The following is a 25629-nucleotide window of genomic DNA, read 5'->3' on the forward strand; positions in this document are numbered from 1 at the left end:
ATGTCTATCTCGGACACTACCTTAATGTGACGAGAGAAGAGGAACTATGGTCTCTCATGCCTATTTACGCACCGAACTCTGAGTATCTTTCCCCAGGTGGGATTACTCGAGATAATGTTATTCAAGATTGAATAATATCTAACCTTCACAAAATAATGGATCAAGGAATATCACAACCACTGTTGTTTCTTCTTCGAGAGGAAATACACACTTACATATCAGATTTACTACAATATTTAAGATTATCGCTCGGTCCGCTTGATTGAAATCCTACCCTTTAATCTTCGCCATAGCCTCCCCTCATTCTCGAAAGAATAACCCAGAATTCACATCACCCACATTGGACAAACAAAAGACCGCTTCCAAACCTCACAGGCAGTCTATCCTAGATACCACCCATCGCCGCGATTTCAATCTCTTACTCCTAATTTACCACCCACCAAACATCGAACGAGATGGCGCCTGCAAAAAAGCGCAAAGGCCAGAAGGCAGCATAGCAACCCGATAAGCGTGTAAAGAGGGCCAGGACACGAACATCAAACAAGACGCATCCGAAGATCCCCAAGGAGAACCAGACTACTCATTCTCTGACATCAAGGAAGAGATTATCGGCGAATGAAATCAAACCCAATACCTGGCGTTTATACACAAGGGCCAACTCTTTCTCGCTAGGATTTCGACAAGTCGCTGAACTACATATAACAACATGTACGGCAGTGGCTGCTACACTGCCCTACGCCAGCCACCCGAGCATACAAATTGTCCCTTCTATCATTAGCGCAAAGATATATGATGATCAAAGACATGGGGAAGACCCCATCCTCCTGACTTCTCATTCATGGAGCAGAGTGCACGGATCATGATCAAACTCAACCAATGGGTTTCGGGACGCTAGTCAGGACATACCAGAGACTGACGAAGTGGCTCGTCGGACAGTATATTGTCATGGGGGATATGACCCAGACCACTGACTTCCGGATAATAACCAATGCATAACAGACGCTGTTGTTGATTTCCGATAAGATTCTTGCTATATTGACCACACCGTCTGTGGCAACCTAGCCTGCTGGCGAGCGAATCCCGGGATTCTTTCGATGTTAAGTACAGGTGCAAAGAATGAAGTGTTCCTCCACAATGAGAAATCTTTTCGACAGATCATTAGGTCTTTCGTCGCAGACAACGTCACCCTATTTATGAGATCATGATATCCAGGAGGCTGGCTAGTACACCCAAGCTACCATCAGTCTCGACAGATGAATGTGCCGGGCATGGCAGCATCTGGCCCTGGTCAGGAAACCAGGTCATGGTCACTGAGCAAAAGCGTTGGACCAACATTTAGAAGCGCTTATACAACGGCTAATGATGAGAGAATTGATGGAGATCGAAGCTAATGTGGGAGTATCCGCAGTATCATCAAGATATATCGGCCTGACCGTATCCACATGACAAAGTCGAATCACGTGATCCGGAATACAACCACGACCCATATCGCTGGGAATTTTCAACATCTTCTAAACCCTGAACTGGCGTCAGTATTTATAAATTAATACCATTGAAGCGTTCCCTGCCCACGCTCTGAACGATGGCTAGGAACAGAATTTGGATTCATGATCCGGATATGTTGAGCAACTGAGTAGCTCTGTGTCTTGTTGTCTCGAATGGACCAGAACATATACCATGGGTGGATCTGGGATTTCTCGCCTTCCTTACGCATGCGATAGACTGCGTGGGAGGAGCCCAACATGTGGTGGTAACTGCAGGAACACTGCTAAGGATTTCAAGGCGCAGGTACATGCCTGGAACATTACTGTGCCGAAACGTACATTTGTTTAGGTGTATATGTAATATGCGACAGCATTGAGGGTAATCTCACTGACCTCGACAAGAGAAAGGACAATAACCAATTGGTAGAAAAATACCTCGATTCCAAAAACAGAAAAGACAGCCGGATGTTCACGAAGCTATCCCTTCCTTCAAAAGCAGAGACACATGGACAGAACTGCACACATGCCAAACAACATGAAATATCAACTTGGACTAACCATGACACTGATAATGGCCAAACAAAGGGAATGAATGCTACAGACGCAAACAGTCATTAATCCATACGTTATTACAATTCCTCAATAAAAAATTACACCGATCCTAGAAAGTCGTTTGCGACAAAGGCCACACTGTCAGGATGATCCGCCCTGGCCTGTCCGAGTGTCTTGTGAATCTAACAGGCATATTATTTCCCTGAATCGAACAACCACATTATGTCCCGTCTCCTCGAAATTATACTCCCCAGGCTGTTGTGGTTTGACATGTACGTCATTCTATTTCGCTCACGCATACACCTATCTCATCGCGGAAGACACCAGATAGCCCGTCTGTATGTTCCTCATTCTTCTTGGATAAACATTGGGATATTTCGAGATAGCTTCGTCAAAACCTTGGAGTGAAACTTTTCAAACTGCTCTGAACATACCACGCAGATATAAAAGCCAATAGTGTGCTGTCATGGAAGCTAATCGAGCGGAACTTTTCGATGACTCATTAACGATGTTGGATAATTCTCTAGAAAGACCTACATTACGCAACAAGCCTTTGAGGAAAATCGTATAATCGAGGGGATCAATGCAATGATAAAGATACCTACCTCGAGTTAGAAAGCTCTGCAAGGTATTCCCATGTGAGGGAACCCAATCATTGAAGATACCAGTCGCTTAAAGACGGAATGCTGTACTAGCAGCTGTGATGTCTGGGCCATCGTATCCATGTCAAAGCACTCTAGCCTTTCAACGCGGTGTTGCTACAGTGCCTGCCCGTGTCTATCCCTTAGAAGAGCATATACGGTGTATATGTACTTAAAACTGACAAACAAAAACAGGGGCAAAGAATAACCGGAATGAAAAGCGTGGTCAGACCCAACCAACAATAATATCTATATATCTAGATAACAGAGTAGTTGGCAGACAGCACCGCAGGATACTTATATCGCGAATGAAGGCCTCGATTCGTATGAGATATAATGAACCGAGGACTGTCTATGGAGATCAACATAAGGACAACCTAGTCATTTGTCTCCTGGATAAAACCTCCACAAATCAAATTTGGTAAGGGATCTACTTATATGGATATGGATACGTTTATGGCAGAATAGAATGGGTTTATCTCCAGGGACATATCGTCTTCCTAAGTTTGTTCCTTGTATCATGATCACTTAGTATTCACTGTGAGTGATGGGGACAGTTTGTTGGCTGACAGGATCATATAGCTGCCGAGCAACAAAATATTATAGATCAGCCAAATACGGATCAAGAGATTGTAGATATGATCAAATAACGACGACTCGTAGAATATAGGGACTCAAACTAACGCTATTTACTTTCGGAACTCCGCAGATTAATTCATTAACTCTATACTTCATCCGCATCTCTCCCTCTACTATCCAACCATCTAAATAAATCCATTACCATACTCCAATTACCTATAATACAATGTACACCCCCTCCCAACCCACCCAACCCAAACCCAAACAAAGAAAAAAAAAACTAACAATCCTGTCTAAAATCCTTCATAACCCTAATCCCATGCAACGGCACCTCATCCTCTTCCCCTCCCAGTCTATCATCATGTGCATTTCCACTCCCCCTAATATTCGTAACCGTCAACCCACGATCATGTTTCGGCCTCAGCACCTCATCCAACCGAATCTGCTGCGCCAGAACCCCCTTCCCCAGCCCTGTTTCCTCATCCGGCAAATGATAAAACGACCTCCGATTCATCATCCCCGCCGTACTATTCGTCGCACTATCAGCCGGTATCTGACTGGGATTCGTCTTGGAGGAGAGATTCCCCGATCGACTGCGCAACAACGCGGGCATGAATCTCTGGATGCCTAGTTTGCGGGCTGCGAGTTGAAGCGCTGGACGAATGGTGGGGAGACAGGCGGACACAATCCCCGCGGACATTTCAATGGCTGTCCACCCTACCACCGGGGCAAGGGTATAGCTTGAGTCAGTGGATGTGTAGCTAAATAGGACGGTGAAGCGGTATGCCGAGGCGAATATTACACTACCCATCCGTTCCCAACCATCATTAGCAAACCCACCACCAAAATCCAAGAAAATAGGGTAGGGCAGGGTATGCTCACAAAAACCCCAATCCAAACGCCACCGTCAACGCCACCTTCTCCGACAATCTCAACTGCAACCTCCAGACTTGCGGCAACGGCAGTAGGAGTATCACCAAATCCGTCGCAATCGTACTCGTCGCATTCGCAATCCACGTCCCCACCTGACTTATACATTTCCCCGGAAGACTCGGATACCAGAGTTTCTGCACGGGGACACAGATAAAGATGAATAGGAATGTGATGCAAATCACCCACAGAATGACGAATGTGCCGATTCCGTAGGCCCATTTCTTGAAGTACGGGAAGTGGAAGATCCGGTAGTACATGAGGAGGATGCTGAGTTTTGTCCAGACGAGGTTGAAGACGTAGAGGATTTCGGCGACGACGAGGTATTTGGCGATGAGGATTATGTTGGGGGTCGGGAGGTGGGTGGCGTGGATGCCCATTCCGAGGTGGATCATGGTGAAGATGAAGGATATTACTATTAAGTTCCAGGCCTGTGGTTTGTTAGTGGTGTGGTGTGGTTGGGGAGGGGGGATTGGGGGAAGGGGATGGGGGATACCATAGAAAAAATAATCATCCAATCATCCCACCATAATTTCTGCTTTCTTTCTAATCGCGATATTATCCTCAAACAAACACACACAAATGCCAATACTGTGACAGCGGCAGTGGTGGCCGTGGCCCATGGTTGGAGATTGCTATCTTCTGTCATTGCAATTGCAACTGCCCCGGGATTCAGGCACAGGCACGGGTCCACGCGACGGATCGGTTAATATATGTAGTAGTAAGCCAAGCATTGACATCAAATTCTGCTGCCAACCAAACCAATTGAACTAACTCTTCAGTCATCGGTGGTGATGGCGATTGCTGGCTAGCTAGTCAGGGCGCGTCGCCCCACCGGGCAGGGATCCATAATCCAACAAGCGAATCGAATGAACAGTACTCCGTAATGATAGGTTTGACGATCCCTGGGGTTGGCACCGCGGAATGAAAGGCGAGGTTTCCGCATGCCAACCATTTCTCGTGTTGGTGCTGAATTTAAGTTCATTCTAGTTGTTCGATGGGTCGGGGATTCCTTCCGGGTTGACTAGCATTCGATAGTGAGCTGCCACAATTCGTTCATTCATTATTTGATTTGATTTGGATTAGGTATTCTACGCCCCGTATTTCCGCACCATTGCCAACACTGCAGCGTTGACGTCCCGTGCATTGGTCGCATTCAGATAATGTGCGCCCCCTGCCACGATCTCTAATTTTGCCTCTACTGATCCGGTGAATCTCTCAATCTGTTCAGTCGTCACGGTGGTTTGAAAGGGCGTGTCTTCCGTGCCCTACATCAATGCTCGTGTTAGTCTGCCCCACTGAGCAAACCATCACCCAAGAATCAGAACCAGGGTAGTAAGTAAGTAACTCACCTGTAACCAATAAACCGGACATTTCACATCCCCTAAGCGTAAGAGCAACCCATCCCGTGTCAACAAACACATCAACGCCATCCGCACCTTTTTCCGCCCCTCATCACCAGTATATACCTCTTGCAACGTACGTTTCCAAAACCCGACCGTCTCTTCGGTCGCATCTTTCCCGAATCCGATCCCTCCGACCATCCCGCACCAGATATCGTCGACGATGAACTCGGGTGTTGGGGTTGCGCTGCTCCATTTTTCGAGGAACGGGGTAAGGAGTGTCACGGGATCCCAGCAGCCCTTGCTCCGGGAGAGGGAGGATTCGTAGTCCATTGAGGTGCCGAGGGGGAGGAGGCCGAGGATCTATCCATTCTTATGGTTAGTATTGTTCCACTACTTACTGACCTCATTGTGTTGTAAAGATGAAGTAGGGGAGGGTAACGCACCCTCTCCGGCGCCAACAGCGCCATCCTCACCACCATCCACCCCCCCTGACTCGTCCCCAGGGCAAACACCTTCTCAATCCCTAGTTTATCCATCACCTGTAATGCCATGGTCGCCGTATCCCAGTAGGTGAAATGCTCGGCGACATGGCAGTGAGTGGCGCCATGGCCGAGGGGTTCAATAGCGAGGAGGTTCGCTGCGTTGGTGAGGGATTCGTCGCTGAATTGCGCATCGTACAGAGCCACAGTCATGCACATGGAATTGAGCAGCACCACGGTCGGCTTGGTGGGGTCGTACCGGTTGTTGGTTAGCCGGTAGCCGACGTCGATGCCGCCGAGGTGAGGGACGCTGAGGGTGGTTGTTGCTGCCATTGTTTCCGTTCTCACTGTGGGTGGATGGGATGGGATGAGTAGAGGGGTAGGGTATACTCTATCTTCAAGAGGGGAAGAGAAGAGGGGATACCATCACGTGGGTCTCATCCACGGATCACAAGAACAAAATGAATGGGACGACGGGAAACTACCCGAGGTGACAGACACTGACACTGACAGCAGGCCACGCCATCCCACGGAACTGCTACCTCTTTTGGAGCCAGAGGGGCAGTTCTGACTCGAGTGTCGGTTTGTTGGTGCCTGGCAGTTCGTGAGGCCCGATGGTGTTACCCTAACTAATCGCCTCACTTGATGGTGATTGGCCATCTCCAAGCCCTTCCGAGTGTTATCCGAGACATGATCCGCACGGCTGGGTCCGCACCATGCTGTTTATTGGTTCACGCAATCAATAAACTTCTGACGGGCGTTTGGACTCATCCCGCCATTATTCAACCTGTCAGGGGAATTGTCTGCCATGGATACACTCACTCAACCGTATGGATTTTGATTAATGACGGTCGGAATCATGGCTCGTTCCTGGGTCAGCTCCGTCCGAAATTAAGCTTATTGTCGCGTGGTGGTGGAGAGGAATTTGTCATATTGTATTCATTGCATGGGTCTCGTATGCTGGTCTGTCCGGGATAGTGCTATTTATGAATGATTTCTTCGTGGGTACTCGTTCCTTTCTCAACTTCAGTGTCTTCTACCCTCTGCTCATTCCCCGTAGTTGCTGGACCATCCCATCCAACCCGCCACCATGGCCTGGAAAACACCTCCTCCATCCCCTCCATGCTTTTGCCCTTGCATTCGGGAAACGCGACCCCCACCCACACTGTCCCCACCGCCGTGAACGCCGTGAACAGCGCAAACGGTCCCCACGTGTGCATACTATCCGTCATGTTCGGGAATGCTCGGGTAATCCCGAAATTCAACAGGTTCTGGTATGTAAACGCCAGGGTTACTACCGTTCCGCGGATGCGGGTCGGGCAGATCTCCGACGCGGTCAGGGAGAAGGCTGGCGCCCAGCCGAAGCCGTAGCCGATGGCGTAAATGCAGATGGCGACGATGCTGACCCAGGAGGCGGCTGAGGGGGAGGTGGAGGAGGAGGGTGGGTTGAGGGCCAGGTAGCAGGTCAGATATAGCAGACAGAGAACATTGATGGTAGAGCCGAGGAGGAGGAGCGGACGACGGCCGTAGCGGTCGGTGAGGAAAAATGCATATAGCAATACAGCGAAGAACTTGATTAGACCGTAGATGGCCGTGAAGAGGAGGACTTGTGAGTGGCTGAGGCCGATGGAGTCGAGAATGTCAGGGGCGTAGTAAGTGATGCTGTTGCCGCCGGACATGATGAAGAATGTTTGGATCAGCGTGACAAAGAGGAGGACCTTGCGGGTTGGGGCGTGGTGGATGCATTCTCGTAGCAGGGAGAGGAAGGCTTGTGTTCCTGACGTAGAGGTCGTGTCGAGCCTGCTGCGTAGTTCGGTGTATTCGCGCGCAAAGTACTCGGTGCTTTCGTCCAAGCCGCCGCGAAGCCGGGAGAGACTGCGATGCGCAGCATCGATGCGTCCGCGCATCATTAGGTAACGGGGGCTTTCTGGGAAGAAAGGAAACCCGAGTAGTAGGATGATGGCGGGGATGGATTGTAGCACAAGTGTGGTGCGCCATTGCCAGCTGGAGGTGCTGGGGAGGACTTGCGGCGATGCGTAGTTGATCCAGTAGCTGCCGGCCACGCCGGACATGATGTTCACGTTGTAGAAGGTGGTCATCATTCCGCGGAGCTCGAGGGGTGCAACCTCGGAGATATAAATGGGCCCTGCAGACATTCCCATACCAGATCCCAGTCCAGACAGGACGCGTCCCACGAGCAGCTCGGCGAAAGAGCCCAGGTTGGCGGCCATGAGAATGGCCCCGATCACGTAGCAGATGGCCGAGGCGAGGATGACTGACTTTCGCCCTCGTCGGTCCCCAAGAGGACCTGCAAGGAAGACTCCGACCGTTTGGCCCTACCCCTGGTTAGTCGGTTCGGCTGATGATGGAGCACGTACTAGAAGCATCGAGGATACCGCCCAGCCCTCATAATTGGATATGGTGGTGCTGGCGAGCCCTTTCCATCCAAAATCCTGGTCCCATTGGCTCATCTGCATCGCTCCGGAGATGTTGGCCGTGTTGAACCCGTGCAGGCCGCCGCAGTATGAGGCCCAAATGGCGGCTAGCCAGATATATGGTCGTCGGGCTGCCGGAGGTACGCGTTTGAAGGCATCAGGGGAGAATCCACCGCCAGCTGCTCCCATGGTGAATGAAGTATAGACTCACGGGATAGGTATTGTGTTGGTGAGTCGGGGGTTGAGATCCAGCCAAGCTTTGGACAGAGCAGAGGATCTATATACCCCGTTTGGCCAAGCACCGTAGCACTGATCAGCGTGGATGCACCCATCAGCCAATCCATCAAGTGGTGTCAAATCCGGGGTACACCCGAGGGAATCTGGGGCTTGCTTGGGCTACTCCGGCCGGAGCTACCCATGAGTACAGCCTGTGGTACGCTCCTTGGTATCGTCGACCAGATGTCCGGGTCAGTTGCAAGCATAGCAGACTCAAATTCGTCCTATATATTCCGCTACTCCAATACACGCCACAAATATCACTCAAGCATGGACGGTAGCCTTAATATGGTTCAATGCACTACCAGCTCGCAGCCAAGGGAGCTGCCCGGCATGGTAGCTGTGTCTCAATGGAGCTTCCCAGACCTCTCCCTTGCGCGGAGTAACCCGCATCGTGACCTCACTACCCGGTTGCAGCTCATCCTCTACTCCAATCAACGTGATCCGATCCCCCTCCTGCACTCGATCATAGTCAGCTGCATCACGGAATGTCAGCGGCAGCATCCCCTGCTTCTTCAGGTTGGTCTCGTGAATCCGGGCAAAAGACCGAGCGATGATGGCAACGCCACCGAGGTAGCGAGGCTCCAGCGCGGCATGCTCCCGCGAGCTGCCCTCGCCGTAGTTGTGGTCCCCCACCACGCACCACCGGACTGCACGCCGTTTCAGGTCCCGGGCCACTTCATGGGCAAGCCCGACTTCCGACGTCAGTGGGTGGATCGTGTGCCCGAGCATTTGCGGGCTGTTCCCCAGAAAAGCATTGGTTGCGGTCGTGAACATCTTGTTGCTGATGTTTTCCAAATGCCCCCGGTATTTGTACCACGGACCAGCCGGGGAGATATGATCGGTAGTACACTTGCCCTTCACCTTGATCAGCAACTCCACGTCGGTCGCGTTTCCAGCCTTCCACGCCGGAAAAGGCTGCAGAAGTTGTAGCCGCTCGGATCGCTCGTCGATGGTCACCGACAAGGATGAGCCGTCAGACGGAGGCTCTTGGAAGCAATCTATACCCCGATCAAATTTGGCGGGCAGTTCCTGACTCACAGGAGCCTTGAAGCGCAGCGGGGAAGCCCCCTCGACGGGGATACTGTCGGTGAGAGGGTTAAAGTCGAGGCGGCCGGCATAGGCAAAGGCCGTGACCAACTCTGGGGACGTGACAAATGAGTGAGTGGCCGGATTGCTGTCATGGCGCCCGACAAAGTTTCGGTTGTAGCTGGAGATGACCGAATTCTTTTCCTTGCCACGGACATCGACGTCCTTGCGATCCCAGGACCCGACACACGGTCCGCACGAGCTGCTCAAGACCATGGCGCCGGCATCTTCGAAGTCTTGCAGAATGCCATCGGCTTCGGCCGTGGCCCGGATGGTCTCACTACCTGGGGACACTAAAAATGGAGTTTTGAACTTGGTTAATCCTGCCGCACGGGCCTGGTTCACCAACTGCCGGGCCTTGTCCAGATCCTCATACGAACTGTTGGTACAGCTACCCACCATGGCATGGCTCAGATCTACCGGCCAGTCGCTCTGCGATACCGCTGTTGCCAACTTGGAGATGGGGTGGGCGAGATCCGGAGTGAATGGGCCGTTGATGTGTGGCTCCAGCGTGCTGAGATCGATCTCAATCACTTGGTCATAGTACTCTTCCGATCCCTGGTCTGCGGTAAGCAGAACGTCCTTGACAGCTTCAGCTGCCGGGACGACATGACCGCGTGCGGTGGCAGTCAGGTAACGGGCAATCGCCTCCGAGTAGGGAAATATACACGAGGTCGATCCGATCTCCGCCGACATGTTGCAGATGGTCGCCATGGCCGTCGCCCCCAGCGTCTGCGTGCCCGGTCCGAAGAATTCAATGACTCGACCTTTGCCACCCGACACCCCGAGAATCCCCGCCAGTTTACAGATGATGTCTTTGGTCGATGCCCATCCTTGAAGTGCCCCCGTCAGTTTAACCCCGACCACATACGGCGTAACCAACTCCCAGGGCATCCCCGACATGGCATCCACGGCATCGGCGCCACCCACGCCAATTCCCAGCATGCCCATTCCACCCGCATTTGGGGTGTGGGAATCCGTGCCGATAATCAAGCCCCCTGGTCTGATCCACGTCAGCAATGGTCCTGGTATCTTGAGGATAGTCATACACTGCATAATTCTCAAAAATCACCGTGTGGATGATTCCCGATCCGGGTTTCCAGAATCCAATTCCATACTTTCTCGAAGCGCTACTCAGAAAGTCATAAACTTCTGCATGCTCAGTGATTGCTCGCTTCATGTCCTTTTCTGCGCCATGCTCTGATATGATCAAATGATCGCCGTGCACAGTCGTCGGCACCGCGACTCGCGGGAGTCCTCCGCTGATGAATTGCAGCAAAGCCATTGTCGCGGTCGCATCGTGACAGGCAACGCGGTCGGGGCGCAATTCCAAGATGGTTTTCCCGCGCGTGATCTCCTCTATACTCCAGCGATCACTCTCCGTATCAAACATATGACTGTATAGGGTCTTCTCCGCCAAGGTCAACGGGCGCTTCGATCCCCTCTTGAGCGCGTCAAGGGCGCGGATTTGTTTTCCGTAGTCGACACCGAAAATCTATCCATCGCCACCATCAGTAGGGAACTTCTGACTGCATTGCAGCACTTACCGGGCCATGCGATAGATTTGTCGCATAACCCCGGGCTCCATCGCGGCACCGGGGTTGGTGTAGATTTGCTCGGGACACTCTCTGGCAAAAGCGCTGCATCGTGCCGGTTGTTGAGGTTGCGTTAACCAGCAAACACAAAAGAACGAAGAATGATCCTCCAGGCCATCATCGCCTGGGTTGGCAGTGGAGCCAATGCGAGATGCTTCGATTGATCCGGCCCAGCAGGAATGGTCCGATTCCGGTCCGGAGTGCTCCGATCGCCACCCGGACTGCTCCAGAAGCTCCAGAACGCGGGGAAGAGAGTGCCGGCTCGGACTCCCCCAAGCCGGGGACATTAACCAACACCAGCGTTGGTCACCGTACATACCATAATCACTTCCAGTCACTCGAGACCATCACAATGGCGGTCAAACCTAATGTTCTGCGCGCCCTGCAACGCTTTACGTCCTGCGATGTAAGTCACTCCCTGCTTTCATCGTCTTCAAACCAACCATGTTAGGTCGGAGATGCGCTCGTCAAGCTCGGTGTCCCTCAGGGCGGCTATCTGTCGGGTCTCACAATGTACTCTCCCGGCCTCATGTCATCAACTGCCAAGATCTTCGGTCCCGCGTACACCGTGAAGATGGTTCATGCCGCCGACAAGGCTCCCCCGACGCCCAAAGTTCACTTTGCCGATGCCATTCCCCAGAACAGCGTCGTATTCGTGTCGCAACCAAAGGGTTTGATCAGTGCTTGCTGGGGAGGCCTCATGAGTACCCGCGCTCAGAAACGTGGTGCTGCCGGAGTCATCATTGACGGCAAGTTTCGCGATATCAATGAGCATCGCGAACTCGGCATCGGCCTTTTCGCACGCGGCATTAGCATCTTAGGCTCAAATACATTCACCCGTTCTTCCGAGTTGGATGTTCCAGTGACCTACGAGAATATCGAGAATGGAGGAGAGGTGGTCATCAATCCCGGCGATTATATTCTTGGCGATGCGGATGGGGTGGTTGTTGTTCCACCAGATAGTGCAGAGGAGTGTGTGCGTCTCTGCCAGGAACGCTATGATATTGACGAAGAGACGCGACGTTGTTTGAAACGCGGCGATGAGATAGGAAGTACAATCAAACGACTAAGGAAATAAGCAGTCCTGAGTCTGCGTTCGCTGAGTCGTATGTCCTGTTGAAAGTGAGACTGCAATGTGACACACTTATTGCGCAATCTACTCCGATGTATCCGAGAAATCCACCAAGTAGCCTGGGGTCTTTAGGTACCCGCTGCAGCTACCTGCAAGTCTTCGAGATGGTCATTGGCCTACTGGTTGCTCCTACAGGACAGTACTTCCTGCGAATGGGTCCCAGCTCCAGTCTCCATGCACGAATTCTGCCAGAAAGCTTTCCATGGCGGAATCAATAGCAGCGGTGTCAGAAGCATCCAGGTAGGTCGTGTCGGGGGGCAACAACCCGGGGTCCTCCATTGAAAGACTCGCATAGTTTGCTGGAGCGGATAATACGCTGTTATTAGCCAGACAGGCTCTTCGGATGGAATAAAAGATGGAATCCTCACCTGTGGGCTTGGGGGATCTCTCACCCAACAGGTCCCCGAGACCCATGGGGTAGCTGGATGTCTCTCCAACAACCTGCATCCCCCGGTCAAATATATCTGTATCCAAGTTCGTGCGGGTGATATCAGGTTGACCGCTTATGTCAGTACTTGGTGGTTCGAGTCGACGCCGCGTTCGCGGGGAAGGGGGCTGTGACCGGCTTAACCGGCGTATGGTAAGATCCACAATTTGATCGAAACTTCCCTTGCCATTGCGAACCGAAGGCCACCATTGACCACCAATACTGAGCAGGTTTGAGCATGTTCGTAGGTCCCACAACACCTCGGCAAACGGAATTGCGGCCTGAAGGGCGGGACAGGCCCAGATGCAATAGACCATGGTCGCACCTGCAGAGAAGATCCCATGAATATTTCGCCAGCTGTAATAGACCTGATCCTCCGTGTTGAGATGGTTGTAGATGCGTATCTTCCGTCTGTTGCTTTGGTAACACTGTTGGAGAGCGCTTTGCGATGGCGAACGAAAGACCTGGGATGGTTGAAACAAGAGTGTGATTGCTGAGTGGTACAAGGTCTCCAACTTGAGCTTTTCATGCTGAAAGCGCAGGGTATCCCCCTCCCATTTAGCAGGCGGTAGAATAACGGACGTTTCAGTCAGCCATGCGTCGAGATCAAGTTTAATACGTGCTTGGAGGCCTTTAAGGTCTCCCGGCCACACCAATGGCCTAAGCTCCTTGGGTAAATGATAGAACAGGAGCTTTATCTCGGAGATGTACTGGTCCAATTGAAACCGACGGATGGATAATGACATGTGAGCCGTTGACGGTGTTGATATATTCATGTTGCGATTTGCGATACCGAGCAATTCGTCTGTGATATCGTCCAATTTCGGACAACGTATGTCAAAGGTTTCGTCCCTGATACCCAAGGGACGACCTTGGATAGTGGATATAGATCTATTTGAAGTCAGTCGAGAAGCTAAGAAGGAGATGCGAGATTACCGATCAAGCGAGTAGACGGTATAAAATATCAGTCTATTAATTGCCAGAGATGTTTTCGATGCACTTGAGGGGTCCGGCTCCCGATGGAGGCCCAGATCGATGCAGTGAGACATTGCTATGTGTGATAACGTCCAGATATTGAGACCCGCTGGGCATGCCATACTATGGACTGCGAGGAGCAGTATGCCTTGCAAAGCAGTCACAGAGACGGAAGAAAAACAGTCGGATGCTTCGGCGATGGCCAATCTATAAAACCGTGTGGGAGAATGATCAAAGTTCTTCTTGCGCGTGAGGACCGTTGCTGCGAGAGAAAACACCATGAAAACATGGAATGCGGCTGTGAAGACCGAAATCGGGGTGGACTCTTTGCCCTCAACAACATCTATCTTTCCATTATACTCAAAGGGCCGTATGCCCTCCATCCATCCGTTGCTGTCATGTTTTCCAGGACGTTCCATCTTCGTGCTCTCATGCAACGCCCAGTACGCGTTGGCGAGCGAAGCGGGGTGTAGGAATGGCTGGTCGATGTGGATATGCTGGAAATAAATCCCAAGGAGAATTCCGGCTTCCTCGGGTGCGGGCAGCTCCTATATCTCATCAGAACCGCGGTGGTCGAGCCAGGGAGAATTTCAAACCTTTGCCAATGTCCAGTACAGCGAGTGATACGCTGTCATCGATATCTGAGATGCTGAAGATCGCTCACCGTAGGTAGTTTCCGTGTGGGATATGTGGCTTGTTTCCTGTGTTTCTCTGCCCGCTCCAATCAGTTTCGTGAATAATAGGCCCGACGAAGAGCCCATATAGTGCTGCTGTCTGGAATCTGAATGGAGCGACAGCATTCCCAGGACATTCGCGACCGAGGATGCTTCAGCCGGTAGGGGCCGGTCAAGTTCAAGTCCCTCCACTGAATCGTATGTTCGTTTCCCTGTGATTGGTTTGTCATGATTCTGTGGCTGGGTCTCTGACATGCTGGGAGGATTGTTATTGGGTATGCCTGGACTAGACTGCGATGACATGTCCACCTGAGTCCCATTTACCGATGGCCCCTTGGTCAAGTCGAACTCGGGGTCTAATATCTGAATCTGCTGCTCCAGCCATCTTATCCTGGCGCAACATTGTGTGATAAAGCTGAGAAACCAAAAGTCAGCGCGGTCGGACACAAGCATTCCAATCTCACTTTCGAGGGATGAAGATGTCGCGATTCTGGCCATCGACATCGACACAAGGAACACTGGCTCGGGAGCAATTGCTGCAGGCCGGGGTGCCGCCATCACACTCCGGGGTGTATCAGCAGACGCGCAAATCACCTTGGCAGCATGAACGTGGCCCACCTTGACGCGTTTCGCTCGACATCGGCGACAAGCGATTCGGACTTTCTTCGGAGGGGGAGGTGTGGGTGGTTCCGTGTCTCGCGCACTCATGATGAAGAAAGGAACTGAGAGGGGGGCAATATGTAATCATTAATGAAGCCGGGTTTGGCCAGACTGGCAACGTGCGATCGGGAGGGAGTGTGGGGAAGCGGGATGGAGGCGACGCCTTGGGCGAGGCACATGATCCGCTTTTCCGCCTGCTGCCGACCACCCACACTCATCCATCCTCCTTGTTTCTGCCGTCGGGTATTCAGGCACCGGATTAGACTTCATCTTGCGGTATGGCTCTGCTGCTGTCTCAATGAAATACACATGTATAAGGCTCATTCTAGTCACTCCAAGGTTCAACTATATATATATCTCTCGGACAGGACGATTTCCCCAACAACGAACCACCCACTAACCCCGACGGATCTGACTCTAACCTCAAGGATACGATGTCTCCCCAAGACAAAAGTGAAAGGAAAGTTCTAGTATTTCAAGCCAGACAGGATGTTCAAGTTGTCCTAGAAACCGACGTGCCTGGAATACGATAATCGAGCGTGAACATGCCAACGCCAACGACACATTTAAGCGGTGGACCTGTGTGAGTGCCGAATGGAGCTTTTCTTCAACGAACCAGAACATGATGCAGTGTGGGGAGATGTGCGCGGGGATGGGGTCACTCCGGCTCTGGTTGTCGCTGCAGCCCGGAGTAATCCACCCTCGGGAAGGGTTCCATTCGCAACCAGTCCTGGCGGATCCTGCTCCCGGAGATAAAAAGATCCCCCCAGAGACCACAGAGTGAACCAAACACAATGGTCTCACGTCTTCGCAGCCTTGCCAGGTCCACCATGACCATCATAAAGCAACCATACGCTGACTCCGGACTGTTCCCCCACGGGGGTTGGGACGTCCACCACCATATATTTGAGCGTGCGGTTGATCTCTCCTATTGTATAACCATGAGGATGGAGGTGATACTAATCTGCTTTTCTCGACAGCGGCCAAGTTTGCGTATGTGCCAGACAGACACCTCACTCCGCCTCCTGCTACGGTCCAACAATTTCTCGACTTCAAGAAGAAAATTGGCATTACGAACTCGGTTCTCACCCACGGTCTATCTTATGGGTCGGACTGCACCTCGCTCAAGACATTTGTCCATGAGCTAGGTGAGTCAGGAACCAAAGGAATCGGGGTCATCGGCCCTGATACGATAACACCGGAGGAGCTCCAGGAGATGCACAGCAAAGGAATCCGGGGTATCCGAGTCAACTTATACAAGTATCAGGCGATGCATGATGTGGAACGACAGAAGCAGGCCCTACGTGAGCACGCCCGGGTCATTACACCTCACTGTCCTGGTTGGAGCATGGCATTCACCCATGTGCATCCCGAATTCTGGGGAGATCTGGCGCCCATGATCCAGCAGGAGATTGTCCCTACAGGTATTCCCCTAGTGACTGATCATTTTGCATTGCTCAAGGCTGCTAGTATGTTGCCTGCGAAGTGCAAGGGAGATATCACTCAACAGGTCGGGTTTAAGGAGATCATGGGCCTCGTCCGGGCTGGACTGTTGTATGTGAAAATCAGCGCTCCTTACCGGGTGAGTTTCGAGGCACCACATTATACGGACCTGAAACCACTGGTCCAGGCATTTCTCGATGCCAATACGCAACAGATACTTTGGGGGAGCGACTGGTAAGTAACAAGTGTCATTTCGAGCCCAGTTTTCTTCTAATATTGTGCACTTTGTAGGCCCCACACTCCTCATATGAAGGTGCGAACGCGTGAAGAGGCACTGCGGGAGACCCCGTATTTGGCTATAGATGATATGGCATGGTTGCAAAGTCTGCGATCATGGGTGACTGCGGAGGAGTGGCACGCGATGATGGTGTCCAACCCGACTAGACTGTATGGATGGTAACGTGCATCACCTGATCGGAGATGGCAACTCTCCGACCGCCGACCTCAGGCCTCCACCCGTTGCACCCTTGCAGTTGGCAGTTGCGAGTCATGGCTATTTTGTTGTCCCCGATGGATACCTCCCCAGATGCAGGCCAAGCCCTAATTCTCTGTATAGATCGAAATGTTGATGGGAGCTGCCTATAAAGTTAAGGCTATTAACCCAAATCTATTGATAGGAGCTGTATAAAGGCTATTAACACAAGTATGAAGAAATTTTGATGACACAGTCATGATGATACGACCTAAATGTCATGGTAAATGATGGACTCTTCCCGTCACTGGCGGTGACTCATGTCAATTCCCATGTCAAACAGTATTCTTCTAACCTGACAACTTACAATCCTCAGACACCAAGTCAAAGCCATACTCTCTGCTTTTCCATCAGAAGCCATTCCATCACCATCTCCATTCTCACTGAACACCAAACCATACATTCAATCAACCAACCATGTGGGCCTGCAACTTGGAAGGGCGTATCTTCGACATCGCCGGGAAGAAGCTCAAGGCCGAAAAGCAGCTCTCCGAGGTTCTGGATGAAAGAATTGGCCAACGCCATGTTATAGCAAACATTATGTGTATCAACGACAAATCATCCGCTCACCTCAAAGTCCGCTATGAACTGAACCCGAAACACTTTGATCTCGACGATCCCAAGGAGATGTTGGAGATCGCCGAGGAACACTACTGTCATGAGGTTGATGCAACGAAATTCTTGGCTAATGCCCGAGTCGGACCAAGAGTCATCGCTATTGAAACCCAAGACCAGCCCGAGTGGATGCCTTATCCTGGCGGTTATGTCGACTTCATCGTCATGCACACTCCCTATGGGGAGAACATTGATGAGATCCGAGACAAGCTCACCAATGGCCAGCTTGACAGTATCCGAACCCAGCTCGCCAATATCTTGGAGTAAGTCAATGGGCCATCTATGGGATGGATTGATTTGTCTTACTAATGAATGTTCGCAACGCACAGGAAGATGCGCAAGAAAGGCTATCTGCTGCTCCAACAACACCCCAGCTATCTGCACTACGATGTGCCGTCAAACAAGCTTTATCTGACCGACCTCGAGGCACTCGGTTTCACCGACCCGACTAGTAGTAAATCGTGTCCGATCGACGAGCAGAGCCCGTCCGTGGCAGCATTCAACCTCTGGCGTGTTCCATACCAAAAGCCCACGAAGGCTCCCGAGGCAGTTTCTATGATGGAGCCTCAAAGGGGCCCGGGCTCAGCCGCTATCTTACCTTCGCTGGGGAGCTGGGTGGCTGGACCCACATACGGGGAGTCATGGTATGCCGAAGAATCCGCCGGGAGGACTGACCCATCACGAGCGTTTCCGGTGGTAAACACGCCTATCATGTGCATGGGCCAGATGCAGCCAGTGGCCGGGGGTGTCGATGGGACCTTTCCATCAGAAGGGGAAGACTGGCGACTGGATGAGTCGATGGATGAAGGTGTAACGTTTCCATACTGACTAGGCAGTGATTCCACAATACGTTCATATGCCATCTACCATGATTTAGGTGGAGCCAATGATCAACATCCTGGATGCCGAATACTCCAAAGCCCATAATACTATACACAACGTCCGATATGTGAGGTACAAATCCTCCCCTCTTAACCCTTCCACAAATGATCAAGATACCAACCCACCCGATCTCCAACAAAACTCCCTCCCTAGCCTCAACCATCACCACGACCACCACCAATCCGGACCAATGGACCTGTCCATTGCAATTCGCTTCCGGGTAAATGGTGAACCGGTATCCATTGGAATCGAAATTCGCTTTTACTCATCGCATCTGATACCGATTATTTTTGTTGATGTTGTAGCAGCCGATCCCGTGGTTGATGTTTAGGGATTCTGGGTAGCGATTCTTGCATTGGGGGTTTGATGGCTTGTTAGGGTCCAGGTTGTACCTTAGTAAGAGGGTGTGGAAGGGGGATGGACGATTAAGATGGCTGGGATGGGATGGGGGCGAGGTGTTTATGTCGGGATGGGTGATAGCATGGCTAGAAGTTCACCCGAAGTGCGGGTCATTTGATACTTGGAGATATACTATTATCGCATCGGTGATAATGCGTAGTTGCTAGGCCATGATCCTTCATTCCAGTCATGGATGCACTACGTTCCAAAGTATAGATCTCAGTCAAAAAGCAAAGCTGGCATGGAATACTGTGAAGGAGAACCAGAGCGATCTTACCATCGAGTCAGTGCCACTCGCGAAATCGGTCCCACAAACAGAGTTACCTCAATAGTATAAATCTCAGCCTGATATATTCCACCATCACTGCGCAGATTCTTATCCCAGGAGTGAAATGCCATTGCTTGAATCAGAAGCGCTGATAGTGTAAAAGCTCCCTCTTGGTCAGATATAGTTTGGACATCTTGACGGTAACACAGTTCACTGTACTGCGTATCATTGCTTATCAATCTTCATTTTCACTGTTTCTGTCATCCGGGTGTTGCTCACCCGAGCTCATAATCATTGAAGGATGCGACAGTAGAATTGAATACTCCAGTCTCTGTATCCATCCTTAACGTATTGGACTCACTAAGAGTTAATCCCAGGTAGTGTTGACATAGCAAGCAATGCCCGACTATCAGTCACAGAATATATACTATATTCATCTGAAGATCTCAGCTTAGTGCCTGACTGCCATATTCGGGTATGATCGTCGCGCGGCTGACCCTCGTGCTTCACTCGGCCTTTAGTTTGCATGTTTAGTTTTATTCATCGTAATCAGTGCTGTTGTCTGTCGCGAGAGAAGGATGGAGAATACCAAAGAAAGGTTGGTTTAGACATGGCTACTCGATTGTGACTCGTCGAGGCCCAAGTTACTAGAGTTCTATTTAACCAGGTACTTGTGAGTGTTAGGGCGAATGAACCAGCACACGCCAGACTAAACTGCCAGGATGACTATACAATAAGCGACCTGATCCAAATAATCCACCAGAGAGAAATGACTAGCTGCATTTCCCGGCAATCACATCCAGCGAAGCCTCTTCTCTCACAATCTGCGCCATACTCAGCGCTTGCTGCAAGCCCACAGTGTTTCCAATGACATCCAGAATCTGCGCAATCCACTCTCGGGTGGAAGAATCCGTACACTTGGAACTCCCCGCAATATACAAAGGCCACAGCAACCGGATCGAGGCTCCAAACCCTGTCTCTCCGGATATAAAATGATATGGAATGCTAGCACAGATGTCATCCACCATCTGCTGGATAGTCTCCATGCACTGGGACATCGTCTGTTGATATTCGGGTGCTCGTTGGAGCCTCCACATCCGGAGGGACATGAATCGAAGCATCTCGTTCACCACGATCCGGGTTTGACGGTAGTTGTTCCAGATGGAGGCGAGGTTGACGTTATGATAAAGGTGATATTTGTCGCCGCGATGGGGAAAATGTGGTTGGTTCTTGGATGGGGTGTGCGGGATTTCCACCATGGTATAATACCAGAATGGACTCAGCGATGTGCGCCATAATTCCATATCCGCGTCAAGGAGAATAGCCTCGTCGATAAGGTGTCGTAGGTTCTTGATAAAATCAAGACCCAGATGTGCGCTTTCAACGCGAACAGCTAGGTCACCCAGTCTGAGTAGGATATCGTAAAAGTCTTCGATTGGGTGAAAATGTGGGTTCCGTTTGGACCGGGCGGCAATGGATAATTCCGCCATTCTTGGCGTATTATTGCTCGAGATTCGGTAGAATATGCTGCTGATAGCCTGCAAAAACACATCAGACGAGAAAGAAAGCTTCGGGAGCAGCTGACCCACACTTTGGAAACGCACGGTGGTAAATAACTCCATCCCGGCGCGCGAGTCCAGTTGCTCCAGACCCCTTAGCTCGAGGAGTTTGATGGCACCCTGTACATGATTATTCCACCCACTTAGCTTGTCCCATGGACTACAGGTAATCATCTGTGCATGGATTAGAGAGGTTCGGCCTACCGGGGGGAAATCTTACCTCATAGGTGCTTAGCAACAGGACCGCTGCCAGAGTGGAGTCGGACGTTGCCGAGACTGAATGCGTTAGCGCGTCGTTGGTGGCACGCAGGGCGACGCCGTATTCTTTCCTTGCCAATCGCCGGTATTGAGGCTCTCTCGACATGTTCGCTAGCCCTACCGCCCTGACTGTGGCCTGCAGCGCAGGAGAGGGGTCTCCACGCAATAGGTCCGATAGGTATGGCATCACCCCCTGGCTTTTCAAAGTACCAACATAATAGTTGAAGACGTAAGACATGGCCTGCTCGTCCGGGGAGGTAGGTGGAGGAAGTAGAGCTGCTGGGGGAGTTGACCGATCGGCAGGAGGTGATTTGGATGCAGTGCGTCGGGCGTGGGCCTTCACCGCGACCTCGTTGGTCTGATCAAGGATTCTCAGAGTGTTTGGATCTCGATAGCCGGAGCACTCCTGGTTGATTCGCAAACATTGCGAGCATGATGGCCGACGCCGATCGCACTATAGGGTCAACGAGTGCCAAGCATGCACCTGGACAGACGGGGAGGTACGTACAGCTAGGCGTCGTTTGCGGCACAACTCACAGCCCAGACCGGGCTTTCCTCGGTACACCATGGCACTTCTGGGGATATGACTTCTCAGAAGGGTAACGAGATCGGTGAGATCCAAGAGATGTGGGGGAGGCTTGGCTTTTGAATCCGAGCGGAGCCACAACTCAGCCCCCTCGGGGTTACGCTGAGCCAATCCTTAGGCAGGGCCTGCCGAGCATGACCCACTCGACACGGCTGATGCTCTTGGCTCGTGGCTGATTGGGTGTTCGGTAGACTTAAGAATTTACTCAGGACTATGAACCCATGTCCAATGAGACTCAGAGGTAACAAGCTACAGCAACGCTCGTCGCGATGCGATGAGTACCACTGGATATAATGCTTTTACCCAGGCAAATGGCACTCTGGATTCTGATTGGTCAACCTGTGTGGGATTTACGGTGTGTCTGATGAGTTTCTCTGTTTCTACCTTTTGCTCGTTTCGCCCATTCCTTCAGCGCTGTACACAAGCTAGATTTTAGCCGTCTTCGGCCTCAATTTTAGACCTGCCCGTGTCGTATATATGATATCGTTACAGTGCAATTTCTCAATCAACAAGGATTCTGTATAGAAATGATGTGGCGAAAAATAAGTGTGGCCGTGGTTCAGTGCATGCGGGTCAGATATGTCACCGGTGCATAGGATCCGCGGTTCACTTTTGTGTTCTGTGTTGTATGGGAAGAGTCAAAGGCTCGGCATGACATAGGATTCTATTTTTACGCTTACCACTGTACCACATTTTTGATGAGAGTATAATTATGTCAGTTATGGACTGTGATATGCTGACAGGATACCATAGCATTCCATGTACATTACGAGGAGTTAATAAAAGGTTGGGTGTTATAGCTGGAATATGGCTGTCCCCATTGTTGTCATTATAGTGTTATTCCTCGCTGTACTCAATATTGTGTTAATCCTGTTGTGTTTCAGTGTCATTAACACATGCCCGATGGCCGCTATCGCTGAGACACTATACAAGTCAATTTGCCAGTGTGAATGGATCATCTGCCAACCATGATGAAACGACACCGGATGAAACAGACATCGCTTGTGTTATTCACATTGAGCCACATGCCTGGCCCTCTGTCAATGCGGCAGGTGCATTGGATGACGAGGGACTTGCCCCGCCAAGCCTTCATGCAGACACTCACCTACGTAAAGATGAATCCCCTCCCATTACTCATCATCAGGTACTATATAGACCAAAATTTTTCCCATTCTCCTCAACTGCTACACTCCCCATTTACAACGGTACTTACCAACCCAACTTCGATCTACCGCACTTGAATCTCTTCTTATTACTTACTACTTTCATCTCGTCCCACTCAAGCTACCTGCGAACCTTAGCAAATATGTCGTCGATCTTCGAGGCATACCGTGATTGCGAGTATGCCTTTGATGGTCTGTTGAAAGCAACCCTTTTATACGAAGGCCCCTATCACAGGGGGGTGATCAAAGACGTTGCTGATTATAAGGATTGGGCGTATCGCGTCGGGGCTGCCTACGGCAAAGGACTTCCTGAGTATTCATTGGATGAGACTCTCAGGGAGGCGTCTAGTTTGAGAGAGATTGTCAGTGTACTCCCACTCACTGATGTAACACACCGTAACCGTTCTTTAGATTCCCAAGCAGCTGGCTCTTCTTGAAAAATGCGTCTTGAAAGTCTCTAATGTTGTGGACATGGAGACAAACTCTACCCAGTGTACCCAGAAGTGCCTCACTGTCTGGGAAGATGGACAGTTTGACGACGGCGATTGCCAAATGGCGCGGCCACACAACAAGGAGTATGTGCCGTGCGACGGCTATGATCACTCCGATGGTGATACGGTCTCTACCATCTCGGCATCGGCATCGGAGGGTTGTGTTTCGGAATCGACCGCTCAGTCGGATCCTCCTGAGGCAACGGATTTGCAGGTGGCTGTGAATGACATGCGCAAGGTTATGCAAGATCTTGAGAGTCTAGGGTTGGACGATCTCGAGGCGGCCGATGGACCTAATGGCGCCTATGACGAAGAAGCGGCATTCTATGAGGATTGGGATGTCCTGCTGGTCCAGAATAAGTTCGACAATAGGTTCCTCGCCGATGATGTCAAGCGCCGCTTGGGAAAGATGATCACTCGGTGCCGCCAGCTTTTGTGTGATCGACGCAAGGAGAAAGGTCCGGTGGAAGCGCTGTCGGAGACCCTGGATTCGGTCAACAATCCTGACCTGACTTTGTCGAGCCCTTCTGATGACTTGGATCTGACCCTTGAGGTGCCGCTTCCACCGGTCGAATTGAAAGAAGGAGAGATGACAGAGTTTGAATGCGGTTATTGCTATCGTCCAGTCCGGATTGACATTCCTCGTGCCTGGGAGTAAGTGCTGAACCCTTCGGTCTCGAGTCGAGCTAATCTCTCGCAGGGCGCATGTCATCAAAGACTTGCAGCCATATGTCTGCACTTATACACGGTGCGACTCGTCCCAGCACTTTTTCCAGAATATGGAGGAGTGGATTGAACATGAGAAAATACATGACGGAGTGTGCTATTGGTGCAACCAGCACGGCCATGAAACCTACGAGGATCGAAAGGGGTTTGTGGAGCACATCCTAGCGGTCCATGATGAGAAGGTCTCTTCGCCGCTTGCTTACTTCTGCCATCGTTCTCTGAATGTTGGGGTTCCCCAGCCGGGCGAGCCCGAGGAGGTCTGCAATTTGTGTTTCGAGCGTACTTGGGATAGGAAGAAGCATGTGGCACGCCATCTTCAGCAACTTGCCATGTACGCTCTGGATTGGGAGGATGGGACTGACGACTATTATGAGGCCGACAGCGACACTTAGTTCAGGGCGAGAGTAGGGCCTGATTACTTTGGATACCTTGCTTCTCTGTGCCTGTATCCATGACCGCGTTGTTATTTCTGTTATGAACGTTGCGTGTTTTCATTAATTTCAGTTTTCACTGCTACTTCAATTTTACTTAATGACCTTTACTGTCAATCTTCGTATGTATCAGTCCGATGATAAAAAATAAAAAAGCCTCAAATGGATAGCTATCCTGGGATAAACTATCCTGGGATAAACTTGGCCCCCCATCCCCATCCCCATCCTCCAACCGTAAAGAACTCCTAATCCAAACCAAGAGCGATCAAAAACTACGGCCCCAACTTATCCATACAGGGAAGAAAGAAGATTAAATCTACCTCCCCTGCTCCACATCCCTAATCTCCTCCACCTCCCACTCCGCCCTCTCCGCCTGACGATTCCCCCACGCCTTTTGAATAACAAGTGCCAGGATGCCATCACCACGAAATCGAGGATGGCTTCTGATTCTTCATTCGCCGAGCCTCGCTTGGCGATGGTTTTGCGGGGGTGGAGGTGGTTGATGAGAGACATTTTGGTTTATGGTGGATGGTATTGAGTGAGGGAATATGGTGATGGGTGGTCTGCCGATCATTGTTATAATCAACTATTTATATGGTGATGTGTCAGAGAAGAGGTACTTACAACAATACAATTTGGATCGAATGCGTGTCATAGTTTTCTTGTCCTTTTCAAGGGAAATATTCTGGGGTATGTGTGATGGATATCCTTCTTCCTTACCAGTCAAGAAAACCAAGCCAAATCCTAGTCTCTGAGGCTACTCCGACCGTCACTATAATAACCCCTGAGTAGATAATCATCCCCAAAGGCGAATTAAATACTCTCCCTACCTTAGCTCCTCCCATTCCCCGATCACCATTGTATCATCCTTAACAGGTCATCACATTACACCTATCATATCAATACGTATCAACAGTGATGTCGACACATTCCCGCAGAATAACTGGTTGCATTGGATACATATATAGTAAGTGACAGGGGCAAACAAGCTTCGACACTGAA

General features: G+C 50.9%; 10 protein-coding genes across 10 annotated transcripts; 4 read left to right on the top strand and 6 right to left on the bottom strand.

Moving 5' to 3' along the window:
* Nucleotides 1-3536: 3536 nt before the first annotated feature.
* On the bottom strand, nucleotides 3537-4845 carry BO94DRAFT_627361 (uncharacterized protein; the record flags this gene model as incomplete). Its single annotated transcript, XM_025617417.1, has 3 exons — nucleotides 4683-4845; nucleotides 4139-4617; nucleotides 3537-4059 (listed from the first exon to the last, which is right to left on the bottom strand). Exons 1-3 carry the CDS (start codon nucleotides 4833-4835, stop codon nucleotides 3537-3539), a joined length of 1155 nt encoding a protein of 384 aa, XP_025463700.1. The 5' UTR covers nucleotides 4836-4845.
* A 432-nt stretch (nucleotides 4846-5277) lies between these two features.
* On the bottom strand, nucleotides 5278-6344 carry BO94DRAFT_589188 (alpha/beta fold hydrolase; the record flags this gene model as incomplete). Its single annotated transcript, XM_025615934.1, has 3 exons — nucleotides 5278-5454; nucleotides 5539-5892; nucleotides 5976-6344. The coding sequence occupies 3 exons, from the start codon at nucleotides 6342-6344 to the stop codon at nucleotides 5278-5280; spliced, it is 900 nt and encodes a 299-aa protein (XP_025463701.1).
* Nucleotides 6345-6667: 323 nt separating this feature from the next.
* Nucleotides 6668-8810, bottom strand: BO94DRAFT_227822 (sugar porter family MFS transporter). Its single transcript, XM_025606284.1, has 2 exons — nucleotides 8390-8810; nucleotides 6668-8347 (listed from the first exon to the last, which is right to left on the bottom strand). The coding sequence occupies exons 1-2, from the start codon at nucleotides 8633-8635 to the stop codon at nucleotides 6992-6994; spliced, it is 1602 nt and encodes a 533-aa protein (XP_025463702.1). The 5' UTR covers nucleotides 8636-8810; the 3' UTR covers nucleotides 6668-6991.
* BO94DRAFT_227821 (aconitate hydratase) lies at nucleotides 8811-11687 on the bottom strand. Its single transcript, XM_025606283.1, has 3 exons — nucleotides 11359-11687; nucleotides 10861-11306; nucleotides 8811-10814 (listed from the first exon to the last, which is right to left on the bottom strand). The coding sequence occupies exons 1-3, from the start codon at nucleotides 11455-11457 to the stop codon at nucleotides 8987-8989; spliced, it is 2373 nt and encodes a 790-aa protein (XP_025463703.1). The 5' UTR covers nucleotides 11458-11687; the 3' UTR covers nucleotides 8811-8986.
* A 71-nt stretch (nucleotides 11688-11758) lies between these two features.
* On the top strand, nucleotides 11759-12484 carry BO94DRAFT_474537 (RraA family protein; the record flags this gene model as incomplete). The annotated part of the gene is made up of 2 exons (XM_025608519.1): nucleotides 11759-11812; nucleotides 11858-12484. The coding sequence occupies 2 exons, from the start codon at nucleotides 11759-11761 to the stop codon at nucleotides 12482-12484; spliced, it is 681 nt and encodes a 226-aa protein (XP_025463704.1).
* Nucleotides 12485-12667: 183 nt separating this feature from the next.
* On the bottom strand, nucleotides 12668-15322 carry BO94DRAFT_474531 (Zn(II)2Cys6 transcription factor; the record flags this gene model as incomplete). The annotated part of the gene is made up of 6 exons (XM_025608518.1): nucleotides 12668-12824; nucleotides 12936-13856; nucleotides 13902-14488; nucleotides 14537-15029; nucleotides 15079-15176; nucleotides 15233-15322. 6 exons carry the CDS (start codon nucleotides 15320-15322, stop codon nucleotides 12668-12670), a joined length of 2346 nt encoding a protein of 781 aa, XP_025463705.1.
* Nucleotides 15323-16104: 782 nt separating this feature from the next.
* Nucleotides 16105-17177, top strand: BO94DRAFT_559669 (uncharacterized protein; the record flags this gene model as incomplete). Its single annotated transcript, XM_025614087.1, has 3 exons — nucleotides 16105-16186; nucleotides 16255-16951; nucleotides 17009-17177. 3 exons carry the CDS (start codon nucleotides 16105-16107, stop codon nucleotides 17175-17177), a joined length of 948 nt encoding a protein of 315 aa, XP_025463706.1.
* Nucleotides 17178-17422: 245 nt separating this feature from the next.
* On the top strand, nucleotides 17423-19004 carry BO94DRAFT_227803 (uncharacterized protein). Its single transcript, XM_025606282.1, has 2 exons — nucleotides 17423-18127; nucleotides 18194-19004. Exons 1-2 carry the CDS (start codon nucleotides 17667-17669, stop codon nucleotides 18690-18692), a joined length of 960 nt encoding a protein of 319 aa, XP_025463707.1. The 5' UTR covers nucleotides 17423-17666; the 3' UTR covers nucleotides 18693-19004.
* A 1046-nt stretch (nucleotides 19005-20050) lies between these two features.
* On the bottom strand, nucleotides 20051-21798 carry BO94DRAFT_524377 (Zn(II)2Cys6 transcription factor; the record flags this gene model as incomplete). The annotated part of the gene is made up of 4 exons (XM_025610263.1): nucleotides 20051-20951; nucleotides 21003-21146; nucleotides 21193-21684; nucleotides 21739-21798. 4 exons carry the CDS (start codon nucleotides 21796-21798, stop codon nucleotides 20187-20189), a joined length of 1461 nt encoding a protein of 486 aa, XP_025463708.1. The 3' UTR covers nucleotides 20051-20186.
* A 730-nt stretch (nucleotides 21799-22528) lies between these two features.
* BO94DRAFT_606985 (uncharacterized protein) lies at nucleotides 22529-24681 on the top strand (the record flags this gene model as incomplete). The annotated part of the gene is made up of 4 exons (XM_025616534.1): nucleotides 22529-22577; nucleotides 22701-23341; nucleotides 23391-24124; nucleotides 24171-24681. 4 exons carry the CDS (start codon nucleotides 22529-22531, stop codon nucleotides 24586-24588), a joined length of 1842 nt encoding a protein of 613 aa, XP_025463709.1. The 3' UTR covers nucleotides 24589-24681.
* Between the last annotated feature and the right edge of the window lie 948 nt (nucleotides 24682-25629).

The sequence above is a fragment of the Aspergillus sclerotioniger genome (assembly GCF_003184525.1).
Source record: "Aspergillus sclerotioniger CBS 115572 chromosome Unknown BO94scaffold_30, whole genome shotgun sequence".
In the NCBI taxonomy this organism is placed as follows: Eukaryota; Fungi; Ascomycota; class Eurotiomycetes; order Eurotiales; family Aspergillaceae; genus Aspergillus; species Aspergillus sclerotioniger.

Bases quoted from the DNA above. Each gene is read 5' to 3' on its own strand.
- BO94DRAFT_227822 (XM_025606284.1), bottom strand. From the start codon at position 8,635: ATGGGAGCAGCTGGCGGTGGATTCTCCCCTGATGCCTTCAAACGCGTA. The intron at 8,348-8,389 runs GTACGTGCTCCA...AACCAGGGGTAG, and splicing joins CGGTATCCTCGATGCTTCTA to GGCCAAACGGTCGGAGTCTT.
- BO94DRAFT_227821 (XM_025606283.1), bottom strand. From the start codon at position 11,457: ATGCAGCGCTTTTGCCAGAGAGTGTCCCGAGCAAATCTACACCAACCC. The intron at 11,307-11,358 runs GTAAGTGCTGCA...GGCGATGGATAG, and splicing joins CAAATCTATCGCATGGCCCG to ATTTTCGGTGTCGACTACGG. The intron at 10,815-10,860 runs GTATGACTATCC...GACGTGGATCAG, and splicing joins ATTTTTGAGAATTATGCAGT to ACCAGGGGGCTTGATTATCG.
- BO94DRAFT_227803 (XM_025606282.1), top strand. From the start codon at position 17,667: ATGTGGGCCTGCAACTTGGAAGGGCGTATCTTCGACATCGCCGGGAAG. The intron at 18,128-18,193 runs GTAAGTCAATGG...CGCAACGCACAG, and splicing joins CAGCTCGCCAATATCTTGGA to GAAGATGCGCAAGAAAGGCT.